Below are 22,396 nucleotides of genomic sequence, written 5' to 3' on the forward strand. Positions count from 1 at the left end.
GAGGTAGACTGGGTTACGCTGCACACACACACAACACACACACACACACACACACACACACACACACACACACACACACACACACACACACACACACACACTCACACACACACACACACACACACACACACACACACACACACACACACACACACACAGGTTACGTTGAAGATTTCAGATTAGAAAACAGAGTAAAAACTTCTTTTAAACACATCAGTGAAGAGACTTGGATTACCACTGGGACAACACTTCAGTTTCACACTGAAGAACATTTTCCAGATGACAAAGACATTGCCTCATTACCTTCTTGGGATCTGATATTGTTGATCCAACACTCCGTGTGCAAACCCCACCCAGCACATCTGTCTTTGAACTGACTTTGGCACATTCAAACCAAACAAGCCTGAGATTGCTTTCTCAAATGGAAATCAGACCAGTGAGGTTCCAGTGGGAGGCAGTGTGATGTGGACATGAGTCAGAGGAACCCAAAGGACAAAAACCGTTACCATCATGTGATCTGGACACTGTTGTATAATGGATAACCAGCACTGATTCTCCCTCTACCAAGAGCAGCTTCAGGTCGTCTAATCCAGATATTCCAGTATCCATGGCGTTATCCTTAGGTTAGTTAAGTGTCCCATGTCGGCACTGCTGTGGCAGATAATGCTAGAGCAGAGTGCAGAAACAGGGAGCTTTAATGAGGCTGACGGCATTACATCTTTGTCTCTTCCTGAGTGGTTGGAGGGCTTAATTAAAGCGTTTAGCCTGGTAAAAAAAAAAAAAAGGCCTTCCTGCCCTGTTGCTAGTCCCCTGTGAGTGGGGGGAAGAGGGCAGAGTTGAGAATAAATGAGAGAGTGGATGGGGGTAGTTAACATTTCTTAGTGTTGGAACACCCACAGGAGAAAAGACCTTCAGTCGGCATTCATCACGGCTGAGCACTGTAATTTCTACAGACCAATCTAAGCCTAGAAGAGACGCCACCAGCCTGCTCACACTGAGAGGCTATCATTTCCACTGCAGGCATCTTGTGTGCGTGTGTGCGTGTGTGTGTAGTAGGGGATGACCTGTTTGTGACATGTGGAGGTAAAGCACTGAATAAAACTGTCTCTATACCCCTCTCTACTCCTTTCTGGGTTCATCTCCTTGCACAATATTCAGGAACCAATCCCATGTTCTTGACTTCATTGACTGAGGCATGAATAGTAGATACAGGACCTACCAAACATGCTAGTACAACTCGTCCATTCTTATGGCTTATGGGATGACTGAATGACGAAGTTGGAGTGGCAGTAAGTTTGGAGTTTGATTCCCAAAATTGCATGATCGTGATCAAGGACATCCTAAAACGTCCTCAGTAATGTCGCCAAATCATCTGATAAGCTGGTTCCGTCCAGAGATACACTTCCTGTCTCCATGGTAAGGGTTAATTCCAGAGAGTGTGGAGAACAAACAGTAAAATCTAAAAACATGTGGTAGTAATGGCATTACCTTTGCCAAATTAGGGGTGTTTCACAATATTAGAACATCTGCATGCAGCAAAAGATGGATGAAGCAACCATCAGCTGCTCTTCCTCCATTACTCCCAAATTCAGTTTTCCATCCACAGTCTCTAAGTTTTCGAGCTAACTGTTTTCATGTGCTACAACTGCTGTTAGCTCCCAGCAACGAGTGGAAGGAAACACTGATTTACAAGTGCATAAGAATGTGTTGAGTCCCACTGTAATAGAAGCAGTGTTTGACATTGGTGTTGTTTGTGACTTCCATGAGTGGGGATCACCTTCACCTACCTCTGGTCCTGTGGGAGACACCCACCCTCACCCAAACCCCTCTGGTCCAACTAGAGAGGAAGGCACTACTTCAAACAAGTGACCTATGGCTTCACACGCCGTCACACCTTGATCTGTTCACCAGGTGATCTATCATTTTGTTGGTTCCTTCAAAATGAAGGTCACTGCTAAATTATGTATCACTATCCTACAAAAATTTAAAAAAGTCCTGGGTCACAATATGTGATGGAGGAGTTGGGCAGGAAGAAGGAAAGTAGAAACAGCCTGCTGTTTATTTGTAGTTCATTTGGATAAGGAAGGATGTTTGTAGTTTTTAGTGGCACCTCTTCTTCCTCTTCCTCTCTAACACACACCAGATGGACAGATGTTCTGTGTCCTGACATCCTAATGTCATTCATACACCTCTAGGGGCTACTTCCAGAGGCAAACAGCCCCAGTAAAGTCATCATGTACTGATTTACCTGATGCCCACTCTCTAGGGGGTGCAGCAGAAACGCTGAGGCAGCAGTTCTGCCAACATCCACATCAGGACATCGTTCTCAACACAAACTCTCTGGAGCTATACATGGTGTTCACGTAAAGAATACTGGGATATTAGACCATAAACACAGAGACAACAATTAGCATCACATGCTACTGGTACTCTGTAATGAAGAAAACAATGAAAGCAGATGGATAAAGTCTTCCCTGTAATTTTCTGCCAGTGAGAGAACAGATGGCTGTGAACAACAGTTGGTCTTCTATTACATGTTGTCTGGTGAACACACACTCAACTCCAACACTGAGCAGCAGACAGGATGTCTTTTCAAGGGTCCAGCTATCACACACACCTGTCTGTTACACCTGACCCTCCACAAAGCTGCGTCAAGATTAGTTCAGGTGTTTATAGGTACCATATTGGCCCGAATATAAGACAGTGTTTTTTTGCATTGGAATAAGACTGAAAAAGTGGGAGTCGTCTTATATTCGGGGTCGGATGGTGCCAGATATCTTTAAAGCGAATGCTGAACTCAACTCCCCAGGCCAAAGCGAACCCCTGTCACAAAGAAGAAAAATAAAAATAGCGGTAGCACGAAGAATAAAAATAAAAAATAGCAGTAAGAAAGAAAAGAGAAGAAAATAAGAGAAGAGATAACAGAAAATGGAGAAACGTAGTGACAATCTGGAGAAAAGTGGGTCGAAGATTGGCCAGGTTAACCAGCAGCTGAGGAGAAGTTATGATGCAAACTTCAAGATGATGGTGATAAATGAGGCAGAGTCTTCAAACAATTGCAAAGTGGCTGTGAAATATGGTGTCACAGAGTGTAATGTTCGGAGATGGAGAGCTCAAAAAGATCGTCTAAAAAATGCTCACAGTCAGAGAAAAGCTTTCCGTGGTCCTCAAAGTGGCTAGTTCCAAGAGCTCGACGGGAGGGTGTGCGCGTACATGGACGAGAAACGAAAGGACGGGATGCCCATCAGATTTTAAGATTTGATAAACAGTTTTTACATGATTTGAATGAGGAAAAATAACATGCTTTTTCTCTCGAATATATTGTTATAATCATTTGTTTCAGATGTACTGTAATCATTTTCTGTATAAAAATTAAATTTGTTGTTCAAAAAGTATTTTTTCAAACTTGAGTCTTGAAAAAGAGGGGGTCGTCTTATAATCAGGGTCGTCTTATATTCAGGCCAATACAGTAATTCTGCTCATAAAAGAAACAACCCACACCCCCCAAAAAACAACAACAAACTACATCATTCAAGATCTCTGAGAACAACAGTTCACCATAAACGTCCAACATCTGAGCCACTATCTGGACCCTTTAGTAAAGAAACTGTTTTTATGCTGGACATATTTTTGGGGGGGGTCCTGTCTGGAGTTTCTTCCTCAATGAGGGAGTTTTTCCCCGCCACTGTCGCTTATGCTTGCTCTGGAGGGCATTGTTGGCTTTCTGTCATTTAAGCGCTTTGAGATATCTGCAGATGTAATTAAGCCCTATATAAATAAAAGTTGATTGATTTTATTTTGTTGCATTTTATTTTGTTGTTTGTTGTACAAATGTTACATTTTTGTGCCTTTTTAAGACATAGTTGAAGGTGCAGAAGTTGCAGCCATTTTCTCATTAACACATTTTCCTGGTTTGGCACTCAACCCTACTTCATTTGTCACACAGAGATATTCACCAAATTTCTGCAGCAGCAGTTTCTCCTCCTAATTCAGAGTCTGACCTGTGTTTGCTGGTTTTAAGGTTTCACTTTAGGCCTCATGTATGACACATAAGTTATGTCTGCTAGCATACTCAGAGATATAGAGGTGGAAAAAACACACAAAAATAATATTCTGTTAATATTCTATAATAAAATGTATAATAATATAATATATAGTTATAATACATGTATAGATATAATAATATATAATAATACATAATAATATAATCCCCACCTATATATTTAAATAAGGTCACTTGAAAACCTCACGTTGTCACACTTTTAACTCCACCCTCTACCTGTCAATCAAGTGCCCAACCAATCACTGTGCATCTGCCAATACCAATACATTTGTTTTCATATGTTTGGTATGTAGTCTGATATTATTGTTTTATCATGGAATTTCCACGGGTTCCTATTAGTGTATTGTATAATATTAATGGTCAAAAAGGGAGTACCTGCAGCTTTTTGACAGTCTTTTACATCTTTCTAGCAAACAGGCTCAACTACTTTCAGAGGTGTAGGATAACATTTGTGCTACATAAGATCTGAGGGCTTTCCAAACTGATATCATGACACACACTTGGTGAACTGATTGTTTTTCCACAATTGGACAAAAATGATACATAGAAAATGAATTTCACATTTTCTGTTTTCAAAATATTTAAGACATAGAGAAAAGATTAAAATAATATATAAGTGCATTAAAAAACTTTTATTAAATACTCTTATAGGAAATCCAACCTTGTCTCAGATTGCAGACTTAGTGGTGTATTGGTAGAAAACACTGCATTGAAGTTGAGACAGGATCGTCAGTGCAGCAAAGCCTCCTTTTCATTGGCTGCATTCACTGACCTGAAGTTTTCCCCCCCTAATAGCAATGACGAACAAAAATAAATATATTCTCTTTGGCTCAGCTGTGCAGTAGAAGAATAGCATCTGTATTTCTGCGGGTGTCAAACTGTGCTGGAATTTCCACAAAGGTCTGTAAACATTCATTTATTTCTCAGATAGAACCTCTGAGGTCCAGTAGCTCCTAAAATACAGTAGATGAACTAGTGTGTGTGTGTGTGTGTGTGTGTGTGTGTGTGTGTGTGTGTGTGTGTGTGTGTGTGTGTGTGTGTGTGTGTGTGTGTGTGTGTGTGTGTGTGTGTGTGTGTGTGGTACACCACCTGTAATTGTCCCAGCTTTCCCACCACAAAGTGAGTTGTAATGAGCTCTGCATTATAGTAGAACACAGGACTTTACCTTCCTTAACACACACACACACACACACACACACACACACACACACACACACACACACACACACACACACACACACACACGTGCATACACCCTGACAAAAAACATAATTTCAGCTGCTGGTGCGTTAACCCCAGCAGTTTATTTTGGTCTGGTCTCAACACACATATCAGTATTCTTGATTCATCTAACACACTCTCTCTCTCTCTCACACACAGACACACACACAGACACACACACACACACACACACACACACACACACACACACACACACACACACACACACACACGCACACACACACACACACACACACACACACACACACACACACACACACACACACACTGGTCCCTGTGTGTGGAACAGCTCACTGGGGAGAGGAGAACGATGAAATTCCTCCATCTCTTTCGTCACATTGCTCCAGTCCTCACACATCATTATCCCAGCAGCTGTTACTTCCAGCACAGCAACACCAACACACACACCAGTAAACTTTAACCAGTAAACATTAGCAGCTCCAGCTGAACTCTGGGACAGCAGGAAATACGTGTGGAGCTGCGGCTCTGCTTGGAACCGGGTTTATTCCGCCTCAGGTGTCACCTCAGGTGACACATCTTCTGTTGGCCTTCAACACCTACAGTGTTGTTGGCTCTACAAACACATTCAACGGAGTGACTGGACTCTCACTGATGATTTGCTACTTGCTCTACAAAACCCTCAGTCAATCATTCCTTCTTCCCCGTCTTACAAACTACAACCACAGAGCTGCCTTATTTATAGAGAAGGCAGTAGAAAACACACAGAGCTGCAGCAGCTGCACAATTTATTGCAGCAGGAAACACGTACTGTATATTTGCAGCAAGGTGGCGCTGTGGGTGTCGCTGTCGCCTCACAGCTAGAAGGTTCTAGGTTCGAGTCCTTTCTGAATGTCAGCCTCTTTGTGGCCCTGCAAAAACTGGTGTCTTTTCCAGGGTGTAGCCTGACTCTTGCCTGATGCCAGCTGGGATAGGCTCCAGTGTAACATGTGACCGGATAAGCGCCTGACCATCTCATCATAATAGAAAATGAACAATTTTCAAAGTAAAACTTCCCAAAAAACATCAGAAATATGAAGCTTTGATGATTCTTTTTTAAATTGATTATATCAAACTGAACATTTGTAGAGGTTTTTTATATGTAGTTAAATAAAACACAAGTCACTCATCTGTGTAATATTTGTAAAATGTAATATTTGTTCCACTATTCATTACATTTGACAATGTGCTAACCGACAAACAATTGTTCCACGTTAAGACACCAGTTTGATATTAGTGTCTGACACCCTACGAAGAGGAAACGTAATCATCTGGTGGATCTAAACCCATCCTGCCATCACCATCACTCCCTGATTCACTGCTACATTAATTCTGTGAATCTCATTTCTAACCATTAAGCTAATTGCTAGCTGTCAGCTAAAATGATGGTTAATTTGTCAGCATGTTCATTTAGGTTTAAACACAGAGATCAGCAGAAGTCTGCTTCATCTGTTTCCAGTGTACTTTGCTATATCTCCAACTACTTCAGGCACTGATGTTGACCAGACTGTGTTTGAGTTATTAAAATGTTCCTTTAAACTAATGTCCTGATTGGCTCTTCAGATATTTCACCAAATCCATAACTGCTGTCAGATAATGGAGGTGTCGTTAAGATATGTCTGAAAACTGCTAACATCTTCAAAACCATTAAAGCTCCACCGAATGAGGTCCATCTGTCTGGACTGGAACCTTGGATTACCCAGCAGACCAATGTGTGGATGAGATCTAAACAAGCACTAAATGTTCACTGGGAATGTACTCAGATAAGAATTCTGCCCACTGACCACTTCCTGTTCTCCAGTTTGGCACCTCATCCTGACAGCATACAGACGTTCTTCAGCGTTTAACAACAAACAAGCAGCTTTTCAGTTCTCTTGTTCTCACTCTGTGATCCACGTGGGTTTATGGTAGAAGCTGAGCTGCCATTCATCTCATTCTATCATTAGAGACGATTCTCCTCACACAAGTCATTCTGTTTGTGATGACAGTGTGTGGTGGTCGCATCACAAACACTCCAATATGTGGTTTGTGCAGCAAACCTGACCAATAAGATAACGGTTTCCATTGCATCGCAGGGCCACACAAATGATGAACAACTTCACACATGCTCACACCTACAGACAGTTTGGAGCGATCAGTTCACCTTTCACCTGTGACTTTCATTGGTTGAATAGTCAATACAGGTCCCCTGGAGGACCTTTAACACATCAGTTCCTCTTCTTTTAAATGTTTGAGACAAACACAGAGACATCTGAATGCTACAAATTGATTCACATCTGAAAAGAACGACTAAGGATTTCTAAACAATCAGCAGGTAAATAGATATAGATAGATAGATAGATAGATAGATAGATAGATAGATAGATAGATAGATAGATAGATAGATAGATAGATAGATAGATAGATAGATAGATAGATAGATAGATAGATAGATAGATAGATAGATAGATATTGGTAGGTATTGATAAGTAATCAACCAATATCTTTAAAAAATGAGCATGCACCTCAAAATAACAGCTGAGTGTCTAAAATCAGGAAATGAGTATCGGAAAATAAAGGCTAAGTGAATTAAAAAATAATGATTTTGTGGTACCTCAGAATGTGAAAGTTATGACTTAGTGATTTAAAATCTTAGTCTCATGTTGATGAATATGGAAAGAAAAAAGCAGCATCAGACAATAACTTGATATCTAAAAATATCAAGTTTGCATAACAAAATGTGATTTTCTATTTAAATTGAACTCACAAGTAGTACTTCTTTAAGAAATTAGCATTATCTGAAAATATCTGAAAATAAAGATTTAGCAATAACGATTTATTTTGAGAAGGAATTAGCAAGTCATTATAGAATTTATTTTATTGAGACAGTTATCAGTCTGAGATAATTATATTATTATCTGAGAAAATCCAACATTCTGTATATTACACAGACAAAAAGCAGCAAATGTAGGAAAGTCAGGTAACAATCAGTTACAGTCAGTATAAAATAGTCTAACACATAAAGTGAGTTTATCTGTCAAACATTTCAGAATTAAATATGGAGTTTTTGAATTTCTTTTCTTTTTTTAAGTGTAAATCTCTGGCAGGTTTTTGTAGGATTAACTTTGTGTACTTGTTGTATGTATATGAGACGGACGGATGCAGTTATGATACACAGGCACGCACACACGCACGCACGCACGCACGAACGCACGCACGCACGCATGCACGCACGAACGCACGCACGCATGCACGCACGCACGCACGCACGCACGCACACACACGGCTTACTTTGGCTTCAATTAGTCGTGTCCTTGATATAAACTATAGGAACCTCAGAGTCTCATTCTGTGGTTGTTTATGCTGCCCATTAAAAAGTGAGTGAATCCACAAAGCAGCAGAGGGAGTTTGGATCGACTCCACAACCAACAGCAGGGGTGTGGAGCTCGACCACAGCTGATGGAGCACCAGAATTATTGTGAAATATTAACACATTAACAGCAGTCAAACAAAAATGTCATTAAAAAGTGTTTTAGCCTCAGAATGTCAATTCCAAATTTGAGACAAGTTCTCATCATCAGTGTTGCAAATTTTATGCTGTTGTGAGCAACCATAACATTGAAATTGCGTAAACGGTGTGTTTGCCTTAACTCTTCTCTAGTGATTAAATGAGGTTATGCAAAGCCAGTAAATAATCATGATAGAATTATTGTCTGGAAAGAACGGTAAAAACTCCTGGGTCGAATACAAAAAACTGAAGGGGTAAAACTTTTCTTGGAAAATCAACAGCATGAATTTTCTGTGTACATTTAGTTGTTCTGCAGATGACATACTATTATAGAAATCTAAATGAATTTAAAATCCTTCTCCTATGATAAGATAAGATAAGATAAGATAAGGCCTAAAACACTCCTTTTTTTAATAAAGCTTATAATTAAGGCTACCTCAGGATAGCCTTTAACTGTAATAGGATAGAATAGACTGATGGGGGGGGGGGGCATCTTGTCATATACAGTGTATAAAAAATGCATTTTACCAGGATCGGAAACATGGTTCTAATTTATTCTAAAAGAATGCCCTGTCTCCCTACCCAGCTAACACGTACACAATATCAAAGAATTTCCCCCAGACCCTCCCTCCTGATTGATTGGTCTGTAGCCCCCGGTCCCATCACCATTCAGCCTCACCCCTCTGGTTGCTCCACCACCTCTCAGGCCTGCTTGCTGATCTTTTGTTGACACTCTGCCTCACATTTTCCCCCATCAGCACCACAGGCCTCAGCTGTCCACCAATAGGATTCCTGCAGCCATGGGCTGGGACCGCAGGAGCCCTGGCAGTCACATAATCAAACACACACACACACACACACACACACACACACACACACACACACACACACACACACACACACACACACACACACACACACACACACACACACACACACACACACACACACACACACACACACACACACACACACACACACACACACACACCACCTTCCTCATCTGGCATCCCTCAGGCAAAGACTGATTCTGTTTTGTTCCCGTTTACTGATGAGCGCAGCTCCAGCTCCAGACTAATAATCCGGCGGTTTCATTCTTCTCCTTTGGTATTTTGTCCATTCTTTTCCTTCTCATTTCCCTTGCAGTAATATTTCTGCACCAAATACAGGGTTTGCATTATTGATGAAGTTACCACCTTCCTCCTCCCACCATCTGTCTGAATGGAGGGATGGGTGGAGGGGAGAGAAAGAAGGGTAAGAAAAGAATGAGGAGTGTTTGACCTACTGGACAGACGGACAGACAGACAGACAGACAGACAGACAGACGGGCAGGCAGACAGACGGGCAGGCAGACAGACAGACAGACGGATAAGAGGATAAATTGACAGCTTGATCGCCCAACAGGATTTCAGACATATAGGTAGTGTTTGCTGAGCATGGACCCAAACCATATGATACCTCTTCAGGAGGGGTTCATCACACACACACACACACACACACACACACACACACACACACACACACACACACACACACACACACACACACACACACACACGAGCACACACACACACACACACGATTTGCTCTTTGGGTTTGGTTTGGTTTGATTATAGTCGAGTGGGAAGGTCAGGCTTTAGAAATTCAACAAAAAGGTCAAGAGGACAAGAACTGGTCCAAATGTCTTGGCTCAAATACTGGACAGGTGGGGTGACCAGCAGATCATTCAAGTCCATCCAATGTTGGGGCCAAGAAGTGAGACAAATGGCACGTCTTTCCAAGACCTGACTGTGAGATCAGACTGATCTGAGTGCAATACGGGGTCATGTGACATACCAGACACCATGATGAACATGAGATCACCTGCCAACCACCGACAACCTTCTCTAACAACCTGAGAGACACACACTGTTCCACCTGGCAGCAAATAAAACATCATTCGTCTGATAGTTTACAGTCGTAAGTTTGACAACCCTCTTTTGAAGGTCACCATCAGACAAAAAAACAATGTGACATTGTCATCTTCCTGACATCATGAAGTGTTTCTGAAGGTCGGAGGAAGCTGGAGAACCCAGAGAGACACGAGGAGAATATGCAAACTCCACACAGAGTGGGACTCGAACCCGGACCCGCCTTATTGTTCAGCAACAGGTAGATAAACTCACCAAAGTCGGCCAGTTTGAGCTCTCCGGTGTCGCTGATCAGCAGGTTCTGTGGCTTCAGGTCGCGGTGAAGAATGTACCTCTGGTGGATGTAGGACAGACCCCTCAGTAACTGGAACAGGAAAAGCTACAAGGAGAGAAAGGAAAAGAACTGTTTCTGTTTGAGCATCATTTCAGGTTTTCTAGTTATGTATTCTATATGTAAAAAAAAACTTTTTATAGTTGCTCTCTAGCAAAGCACCAGACAACAGCTGTGGTGGAGTGTTCTCCAGTGTGAACAGAGAGGAGCAGTGTGAGGGAACCAGAGTGTGTTTGCATGTGTTTGTCACAGAATGATGTAAAAATAAGAATCCATTATGGAAAAAAAAAATACAAAAGGACGAGACAGGAGTTGGAAAAGAAGTCAAAGAAATGAAGAAAAAAATAGAAAGGTGCCACATTCCTATATTTTGCACCCTGAAGTCGCGACCCTTCACTCTGCCTCCCCATGTACTAACAATTGTACTAACCACATGCCTACAGGCCCCTAGTGTGTGTTGTGTTTGTTCAGGGGCCTGTACACAACTTTGTATGCATGGTTTGATACATATACGCATGTAAAAAAGAGTGTAAAGATAATTTCCCCGTAGGGGATCAATAAAGTTGACTTTCTTCTTCAACCGCTTCAAGAACCGAGAGACCATCAAGGCCGTCCGCAATCTCCTGCAGCAGAAGAAGCTCCACAAGTTCGAGCAGGCGAGTCTGGCCAACCTGTGTCCCCAGGCTGCTGAGGAGGCCAAGGCCCTGATCCCCAGTCTAGATGGTCGCTTTGAAGACGAGGAGCTGCAGCAGATCCTGGACGACATGCAGACCAATAGAAGCTTCCAGTACTGACACCAGGACCACCTTCAGGTCCAGGGGGTCCACGTCTTCCAGGATTTCTGACATGATAATATCTCGTTTTTTAGATATTCATCCATTCATATCAGATTTACAGTTTTCATGTATTGATTTCCAGAGTTCTGGGGAAAACACAGACTGTTAAACCCCTTGATGTTAATTTGTGATTTCTGATATTCGGTCAGAATAAATAAGAATTAATTTATGATCTTCTTCGTCTTCTTCTTCTTCTTCTTCTTCTTCAAATAGAAAAGATATTTCAGAAGCACTTGAGGAAATAGCATTCTTCTGCCTCCCTTCAGTAATATTTGAATATTCACATTTGAATACAAAATAAAATCCACAGGAAAGATGCAAAGAATAGAAAAACCTCAAACACAGTTTCCTTCCTCTGTGGAGCAGATGTGTTGAAAAACTCTTCATCTCTAAGGATTTGGACCTCATCCAGTCTAAATGAGAGCAGGAACATTATTTACTAATAGTTCAATGACATGTCTCCGTCAAAATGACACGGCACAAAAATCAATCGTGAGCCTCAGTCGTGAGCCCAGTCATCCCACTATCGATCCAGCAGAATAAACATTCCAGTCTCCGTCTGGTTTTACTGCTGCGTGAACCCTCAGAGAGAACACATGGAGAAAGACTGCTTCAATATACACACACTGGTGTGTGTGTGACTCTGTCCGTGTCCTCTGTGCAGCCGGGTCTATTTTACATCTGTGACAGCAAAAATGAATGTAGGTGTGACAGATTCATCTGGAGTCACATCAAACATGCATAGCGAGGCGGGGTCGCTGCCTCCTTTTCATTTTCTGTGAAGGGCAGAGAATTGATTGCACAGGACTGCTGACAGCAGGGGGGGCACGCGGGGGGGGGCAGCAACTACTGTTCAAATCAAGAAAGTCTGACACACAAACCGTTTAAAATCAAAACTTTTCATCTTTAAACTTTAGAAACTGCAATGTCCAAGTCCAGCAGATGAAAGCTGGTGGACATTCATTACTTCTTTCTTTCTTTCATTCATTCATCCATTCAGTCATTCATCCATTCCTTCATCTATTCAATCATTCATCCATTATTCATATATTCATTCATCCATCATCCTTCCTTCCATCCATCCATCCATCCATCCATCCATCCATCTATCCATCCATTCATTCATTCATCAATTCATTCATTTGGTTTATTAGATTCAATGTATGACTTCTAAAAAGACTTAAAGATTAAACCATCTAAACTCTATCAACTGTCCTCTACTCATAATGTTCCAGTTTTTTTCTTTATATATTCTCAACTGAACCATTTTCACAGAATCCAAATGTCAAGGCTCGAACACGACCGGTGGTGAGAACCCAAAAGCACAACAAACGGGCAGGTCAAGAGTCTCAGAGCAGGTTTAATAGGACATGCAGGGGTAAGGTACCAGGTAATCAGTCCAACAAACGGACGAATCAGATAGACGGCGAGCAAACAGGCAGAGTCCAAAAATCAGGCAGTTCATACACAACAGGCAATCCAACAAACCAGGCAGACAAATCCGTAGATGGTTATGACAGGCAGGGTCCAAGAAACTAGCAGGGTCGAAACAAGGTCAAAAGGTACGGCTAGTGATGTGACGCTGGAGATCGAAGCTCTGAAGCATGTGCCGAGTAAGGAAGGGGCGTTCCCGCGAAGTGTGTATCGAGGCTTGCTTCATCTTAGGGAGGAGCTGAAAAGGATAACGTCCGACGCATCTCCGAGCAGTGAGGCTCCGGGCGTGACGTTCCGTATCATCGCTTCCATCACGGGAACGCCCCGCTCCGCGCCCGATACCATGTGACTGATTTAGCCTGGACACGTGCATTAACACCGATATAAAGCGATCACACTCCATTCAGAATGTGGTTGTTTGTTGTAGTTAGCTAGTTTGGAGACAGTTTGGAATTTGGATAGAGTCAGACATATTTTGGAGAGAGGTATAGTGTGGAGAGAGTTGGTTTAGGTGAGAATTAGGAAATGGAACCTACCACAGTGGAGAAATTGTTTTTAAATACAAATCAATGATGTCACCAAAGCATAATCACTGGCAATCCCTCAATGTTACAGAAGCACAATCATCGTCCCAATCCCAACCACCCTCCCTCCATACTGCTGGTGTGTGTGTGTGTGTGTGTGTGTGTGTGTGTGTGTATATATATATATATATATATATATATATATATATACACATATATATATATATACACACACACACACACACATACATCTCGTCGGAAGCTAACGTGCGTGGGGCGCAGCGCGCGCTGACCGACGAGAAAACAGAGTAGAACGTGCACACCCGGATGCCTTGGTTACTGTCCTCGGGGATTTTAACAAAGGTAATCTCTCCCAAGACCTCCCAAAGTTCAAGCAGCTCATCAAGTTCCCCACCAGAGAAGGGAACGTCCTGGACCACTGCTACTCCACCATCAACGGTGCGTACCACGCTGTTCCCCACGCTGCACTGGGCCAGTCCGACGACATCATGGTGCATCTGATTCCTGCCTACAAGCAGAAATTAAAGCTCTGCAAACCTGTTGTAAGGACATCCAAGAAGTGGACCAGTGATGCAGTGGAAGAACTTCAGGAGTGCTTGGACTGCACAGATTGGGATGTGTTTAGGTCTGCCACCAGCAGCCTAGATGAGTACACGGACACTGTGACGTCCTACATCACCTTCTGTGAGGACAGCGTCATCCCAACACGCACCAGGGTTAGCTACAACAACGACAAACCCTGGTTCACAGCCACACTCAAAAGGCTCATGTCAGAGAAGGAGGATGCATTCAGAAGTAGGGAGAGAGACAGATACAGTACAGTACAGATTTGGTAAGGAGGTGAAAAGAGCCAAATCTGCATATGGTAAGAGAATGGAAGAGCAATTCTCAGCTAATGACTCTGCTTCTGTCTGGAAAGGGCTCAAAGCTATCACCAATTACAAGCCTAGAGCCCCCCACTCTGTCAACAAGCTACGTCTGGCCAACAGCCTTAACGACCATTACTGTCGTTTTGAAAGACAATGGGACAGACCTGACCCCCCAATCATTATCAACGACCAGCCACTGGACAGCAGCCCCATCCACTCCCCCACTGTCTCATTGGGTCCTTCACAGCCCCACACCTCAGCGCCACCCCCCCCCTCCCCACACCTCTCCTTATCAAAGAAGGAGAGGTGAGGAGTCTCTTCCAACGACTCAACCACCGCAAAGCTGGAGGCCCAGACTCCGTTTCTTCTTCATCTTGAAGCATTGCGCCAACCAGCTGGCTCCGGTGTTCACTCACATCTTCAACACCTCACTGGAGACCTGTCACATACCAGCGTGCTTCAAGACTTCAGCCATTGTCCCAGTCCCAAAGAAGTCAAGGATCACAGGACTTAACAACTACAGACCCATCGTTCTGACATCTGTGGTCATGAAGTCCTTTGAGGGCCTTGTCCTGACCCACCTCGAAGACATCAAAGGCAACCTCCTGGACCCTCTACAGTTCGCCTACAGAGCCAACAGATCTGTAGACGATGCTGTAAACATGGCGCTACACTTTGTCCTCCACCACATGGACTCCCCAGGATCCTACGCCAGGATTCTGTTTGTGGACTTCAGCTCTGCTTTCAATACGATTGTCCCAGCTCTGCTCCATGACAAGCTCTCCCAGCTGAACGTGCCCGACTCCATGTGCAGGTGGATCACGGACTTCCTGACAGACAGACGGCAGTTTGTGAGGCTGGGGAAGCATGTCTCCAACACCCGGACTATCAGCACTGGATCCCCTCAAGGCTGCATTCTTTCTCCTCTGCTCTTCTCCCTGTACACTAACTGCTGCACATCTGGTCACCAGTCTGTCAAACTCCTGAATTTTGCTGACGACACCACCCTCATCAGCCTCATCTCTGATGGGGATGAGTCGGCCTACAGAGTTGAGCTGGACCGCCTGGTATCATAGTGCAGCAGGAACAACATGGAGCTCAACGCTCTCAAAACAGTGGCGATGATAGCAGATTTCAGGAGAGACCCTCCTGCCCCCCCATCATCATCTGTGTCACTCCAGTGACCCCTGTGGAGTCCTTCCGCTTCCTGGGCACCACCTTCACCCGGGAGCTCAAATGGGAGCAGAACATCAGCTCCCTCACCAAGAAGGCTCAGCAGAAAATGTATTTCTTGCGGCAGCTGAAGAAGTTTCACCTCCCTGTGAAGATGTTGGTGAACTTCTACACTGCCATCATTCAGTCCATTCTCACATCCTCCATGTCAGTGTGGTTTGCTGCAGCCACGGCCAGGGACAAGGCCAAGCTGCAGCATGTCTTCTTCTGCGGAGAAGGTGATCGGTTGCAGCCTCCCACATCTCCAGGAACTGTCCGACACAAGGACCCGCAGTCGTGCATCCAGGATTGCCACTGACCCCTCTCATCCCGGCCACAACCTCTTCCAGACCCTCCCCTCTGGCAAGAGGCTATGGTCCATCCAGACCAGGACCTCACGCCATAAAAACAGCTTCTTCCCCACTGCAGTCAGCCTCATGAACAATGCCACCCCCCCCCCCACCCCCCCGGTAACCATCCGCCCCTCACCACTCTGCAAAGACAGTTTACTGTTTGGACTTATTTGCTTCGCCTGCAATCACCATCCTTATACAGTATCTAAACTCACCGTAATATGAATTGTAAATAGTTTTTGTATTCCCTCCTATTCTTCATTCACTACTATTCTCTTCCGCCTTTCAATTCACCGACACCGCGTCAAGTTCCTCGACAATAATTTTTACTGTATTTGGGCAATAAAACCTTTTCTGATTCTGATTCTGATTCTGATACTTCTTTATTTTTCTGACAGTTTTATTAACAGGCTTTCTGCAAAATGCCACATACTTCAAACTCATGCCATCTGATATTTACCATCCAGCAGATGTCGTACTAGAGCAAATGAAGCCTCATGAAGCTTCCAACCAGCGTGAACCGATTGGGATGAAAAGCTTCAATACTTCATGGGGCTTCATCTGGCCATCACTAGGTACGGCTGGATACAGGATAATGTTTGGAAGGTCAGGACGAACACTAACAATCTGGCAGAGCCGTGAGGGTTGAGCTGGGTATATGAAGACTAGTGGCTGATTTGAGGAGTGGCTGCAGGTGAGCGAAGAGAAAGGCAGGTGCAGGGAATGAGCTGATTACAAGTGGGACCGGATCTGAAATAGCATATGTTAGTGGCAGGAAAACAGGATAATAATAGTACAGAGACATGACACCAAATCCATTTTCTAGACAATTCAAGGTAAACACCTACCATAGTGTGATACATGCAGACAAACTTTTTTGTATTTTCTGTAAACGTCTAGGTTTAGTTTAGTCTTTTTGCTGCTTTGTGCAGAAATATGGATCAGCAGTACATCATACTGTATTTGAGTCTAAATTTTTCCTGCATTTCTTTGTTCACAACAATAACACATTTAGATAATTACCTGCCCCTTGTGTACTCTAATTCTGTGATGTTCGATACTCTAGTGATTGATTACTGATATTGATTATAGCTTGAATACTCAGTGTTTGTAGCTCAGGCATGTGTGATCCAGTACCCCTGGTGGTCTGAAGACTTACGACTCATCAAAAAGTCTCATGAGTGCACTTGAAATACAGGTAGTCATCGACTTACGACCTATGAAACTTACGACCGATCGACTTTACAACCACAATGTCCGGGTAACGCGGGCATTCCCTCCAGCCACAGTACTCACGCTCTGAGGCTCCCGCGCTCTCTTCAGTCACCACGGCGCACACACGCTGTTCAGTCACACCGTGAGATCAACAGCCCAGCCCACTACTGATGGGCTGGGCTGCTTAGGAGGCTGTGACGGAGAAATGTATGAATGGCGTATGGAAAAACTGTCAAGCGTTACGTGAACTCTTCTGCTGGATTTGAAAGTGACGAAGAACTTGATCAGATTCGGGAGAAAATAGTGAAACTGGCAAAAAACCTCTCCTTGGAGAACTCACGAATGATCGCGCTGTATGAAGAAAGAGTGGAAGAAGAAGAGGGAAGAGAAGCAGAGAAAGAAGAGGAGGAAACAGAAAAAATGTTCACCACCAAAGGCTTGTCAGAAGGCTTTTCCCTGTTAAATAAACTCCGTGCACACTTTGAAGAAATGGACATAGAACATAGAAACATTTGCAAGGATTGAACGGATGGCAAGCAGCGCTTTCCGTCCATATCGTGAAATTTATGAGGAGACAAAGAAACGAACAATTCAGACAAAGCTCACAATGATTATGAAAAGATGGTCTCCCGCTCCCACCAACCCACACGCTGCCCCAGCTGACGATCCAGACGACCCACAGCCAAGCACCAGCGCTGCTGGATTTAATTTTTACTTAAGAGTCGATTTACGACCAAGTCGAGTTACGACCGATCTGTCGGGCCCAATCGCGGTTGTAAGTCGATGACTACCTGTATATAAAATGAAAATGCACTCAAAAGTTAATTTTACAGGTAATTACTTCAACGATTAAATGAGGCACAGCTCCTTTACCTACCAACAGAGCTCATGAACAAAAACTGTATTTACTAAATTGATATCGCTTAAATGAACGCATACTACATTAATTGGACCTTCTGCTGCAGATATAATAAAGTCACTACAGTAAATGGAAACGGGTACAGTAAGATAGCAAACATTGAGGTTTTGTTTCACTGCAGACACACTGTCCCCAAATCCTACAGTCATGTCTGTCAACAACTAGTGAGACAGGAACAATCACGCTTTTACTTTTATTGTCATTCCAGCGGTCCCCTCTCATCTCCACCCTCACAACCATCATGTAGTCACGGCTAATTAAGCTCCTCAAGCTCCACAGAGTCCAATCAGACTCCGATCCTGTCTAGCATCTGGAGCCACTGGGTCAATAGTTCTCTATTCCTGCACGCTGCGGGTGAAAGATGAACTGCAGGGCAGAAAATTAGCATGGGAAATGTGTGCTTACTCGTGTGTATCTGAACACACTTCTGAGAAGCCCTTGTCTTGTTAGGGGGTGCAGAATGTGAAGAAAGACAGATCCCACTTTCGCTCTCTTCAGTCAGCTCTTCAATCAGAAAATCATTAAAGAGACTCTCCTGTTTTTCAGGAATGTTTTAGTTATTTATTGCATCTCAGTTTTTCATTTTTATTCCATCTGAAGTGCACACAGTGGAAGTATGAGTTGGGCTGGCCATTCTTAGGATTATCAGTTTTCACTCAAACTACACATGATAGATCAATGATGGGCAGGATTCACACACCTACAAGCTTCAAATGAAAATCCCCCTCCACTTCCAGGTCACCAGGTTGTCCTGGGCTAGCAGTTAGCATTGGCCTGCAGAAGCGGACATCTGCTCACCAGACGAGTTCACCCAACTGTGATAAGCGGCTGTGAGACGTCCATCTGGACCAGTGTGTTAAAGAGACCCTGCAGTTAAAGGCAGGACTGGACCAGTTAACAGGAGCAGGAGGCGGAAAGAACCCCCCGTCTGTGAGGGGGGCAGGAAGTAGAGCAGTATGTCCAACACGTGATTTTTTTTTTAATTTTTAATTTTATATACTGGTTTGATCCCCGAAGGGAAATTAAGAGAGCACACTCTAGCTACTGATTACAAACGCATGCATACATATATGTGAGTACAGGCCCCTGTATCACACACACACACAAGGGGGCCTGTAGGCATGCAGGGGAGGTAGAGTGGCAGGCAGCTCCTTCTTGGTGCGCCTCAAATGAGCAATTTGTAAAGGGGACGGCACCTTGCTCAGGGGTGCCTCGGCAGTGCTCCGGAGATGAGCTGACACCTCCCACTGTCAGCTCACCTCCGGGTATTTTTGGGGGTCAGCTGTGTAAGTCAGTCAATCAATCAATTGATCAACCAGTCAGTCAGGCAGTCTCTCTGTCAGGCTGTCTGTCCGTTCATCCATCCATCCATCCATCCATCCTTCCATTCTTCCATGCAGCCATTTATCCATCTATGGCCTAAGCGTTGGACCAAACAAATCCTGAGAGGGATTTCCTCTCAGGTTCCGAGTCCCAGTTCCTCTCTGGGACTCGACCCCACCACAACCTTTCACCCACTTACTATCCAGTCTTCTCATCTCTCCCCAGAGTGTTTCAACACAAGTTACATTTTGAGTCCATTAATTCTGGTAATAACATTAATGACTCACATAACACCTCATTAGACAAGCAAATCACTCTTAAATGACATTCATGAACCATAATAGTACGTTTGACTCGAATGTTAAGGTGAGACCTTAATGACTGTCCTCGTCTAAGGAACCTCAGAAGAGTGCACGTATCTGAACCCCTACCCCCCAAACAGAAGACACCTTCAACCCCTAAAGAGAAGAGAAGAATACTTCGACGGTCTTTAAAATGCTATTTTAAATGTGTGGCGGCTCAGCGCAGTGAAGTTTTCCACCTCCAAAGCTCCAGACCAATCTGTTGAGTCATGGCAACAAATTTTATCAGATACAAGGTGATATCGACAGATTTGTTAAATTAAATGTTTTCACTCAAAGCCAAATTTTGAATGGAGAAGAGGAATTCCACAGTGAAACATGGAAATATAAGAACAGATTTTGTATGTCAAACCATAGCAAGTGGTTTATAACAGACTATTGTTTAGACTGCTAAGCACATGCTAACAAGGACATTGAAGCCAAATGGGCAGCAGATAATAGCAATCATACATTTTCTCTACCTGGAGAAAAACAAATTTTAATGTTGTTTAGTGTCTCATTTGTGGATGTATCATTGGATAAATTGGGCAGAGAAAATGGGAAATTGCAGGACGGCTCTGTTGATCTTCACCCATTTTCTATCTTGGAGGTAGCAGAGACGAAGATGCTGAGGTTCTCTTTGGGAGTGACCAGGATGGATAGGATCAGGAGAGAGTACACAAGAGGGACAGCACACGTTAGAGGTTTTGGAGGTAGCAGAGACGAAGATGCTGAGGTTCTCTTTGGGAGTGACCAGGATGGATAGGATCAGGAATGAGTACATAAGAGGGACAGCACATGTTAGAGGTTTTGGAGGTAGCAGAGACGAAGATGCTGAGGTTCTCTTTGGGAGTGACCAGGATGGATAGGATCAGGAATGAGTACATAAGAGGGACAGCACATGTTAGAGGTTTTGGAGATAAAGTCAGAGAGGCCAGACTGAGATGGTTTGGACATGTCCAGAGGGAAATAGTGAATATATTGGTAGAAGGATGCCGAGTTTTGAACTGCCAGGTAGGAGGCCAAGAGGAAGACCAAAGAGGAGGTTTATGGATGTAGTGAAAGAGCACATTAAGGTAGATGGTGTGAGAGAAGAGGATGCAGAAACAGGGTTAGATGGAGGCAATTGAGGCGACCCCTGAAGGGAAAAGCCCAATGAAGAAGTTCACTGGTAGAAGTTTAACCACTGGTGATGTGTCATCTACTTCTTACAACGGTCCTGAAACGGCCTTTCTCACCCTGTTTCACCAAAATACACAGGATTTACCTGTTACCAGAACATGTTTCAGAAAACAAAATGATGCTGTGGAATGAGGATTCATTATTAGTTTATAACGATGTGACAAATCGACCATAGGATTGCAGTGAAACCAGCTATTAACATAATCCGTCACACTGAGGAGTGACCCGATGTTACAACAACAATTACTCGTCAGCATACCGATGAACACTGCCGTTCGTCTAATGATGAAACATTCATAGCCATCGTGTCCAAGCCGAGCAGAACTCTTAATCAAGATAAGCATTATGAAAAATGGACGGAGTGGATTGAATCAGCTGTCTTATCTATCTACAGAACGGAGTGGGGTTTGCCTCTTTTGTTTCACATTGAATGTGCAGCAAGGCATGAGGCCATGTATCAAAGTGACAGCAGCACACTGGGGTTCATGTAGTTTACAGGGGACAGTCTAGGGCAGTGCACAGCACTGGATAAGAGGATGATGCTCAACTTTAAAGGCACAAAACCAGCCTCAGATATTCAGACGCGACGGCTGACTTATTTGGGACAAAAAGATAGAAGAATGAGTCTCAATACAAGAAGGTTGACATGTTATTTCACCGTTTCACCATTAAAATTTACTTAACAGTAAATATTTATCAAGAAGAGTGAAGAACACACCTACTGACACCCTTTACATTTCACATCACCATTATATGCAGGTAGTCTTCAACATACAAACATTTGACTTACAAATATATGAAGATGCGAACAACCCTGTGCCTCCATATTTGACTATTGTCCTGCAGTTCCTCTTTCTGCCACAAGTCCCACAGGGGCAGCACTGCTACGCACCTTGGATACTTTATTGTTTATCACAGATGATAAGGAATCAACTAGTGAAGATAGTGGTAGTGGTGATCATTGCTCTGATGACAACTCTGCCACTGACAGACAATAACTTCTCCCTCCTCTTCCTCTTCCTTTGCTCTAAAGGTAAGCTACATGCTACAGTACTGTACAGAGGATAATCGACATCAACAGCTGACTGGCTGCTGTAGGTTCATTCATTCATTCATTTTCCAAATCCGCTTAATCCG

General features: G+C 43.5%; 1 protein-coding gene across 4 annotated transcripts in view; it reads right to left on the minus strand.

Annotated features, from left to right (window-relative positions):
• cdk14 (cyclin dependent kinase 14) overlaps positions 1-22,396 on the minus strand; it is a 212,768-nt gene that overhangs the window by 111,566 nt on the left and 78,806 nt on the right. For all 4 annotated transcript variants that reach the window (XM_068324827.1, XM_068324829.1, XM_068324828.1 and 1 more), the window contains one exon: positions 10,955-11,078. In XM_068324827.1, the coding sequence (XP_068180928.1) occupies positions 10,955-11,078 (124 nt within the window). The remainder of the gene's footprint in view (positions 1-10,954; positions 11,079-22,396) is intronic.

Source organism: Antennarius striatus, chromosome 9 (assembly GCF_040054535.1).
Source record: "Antennarius striatus isolate MH-2024 chromosome 9, ASM4005453v1, whole genome shotgun sequence".
In the NCBI taxonomy this organism is placed as follows: domain Eukaryota; kingdom Metazoa; phylum Chordata; class Actinopteri; order Lophiiformes; family Antennariidae; genus Antennarius; species Antennarius striatus.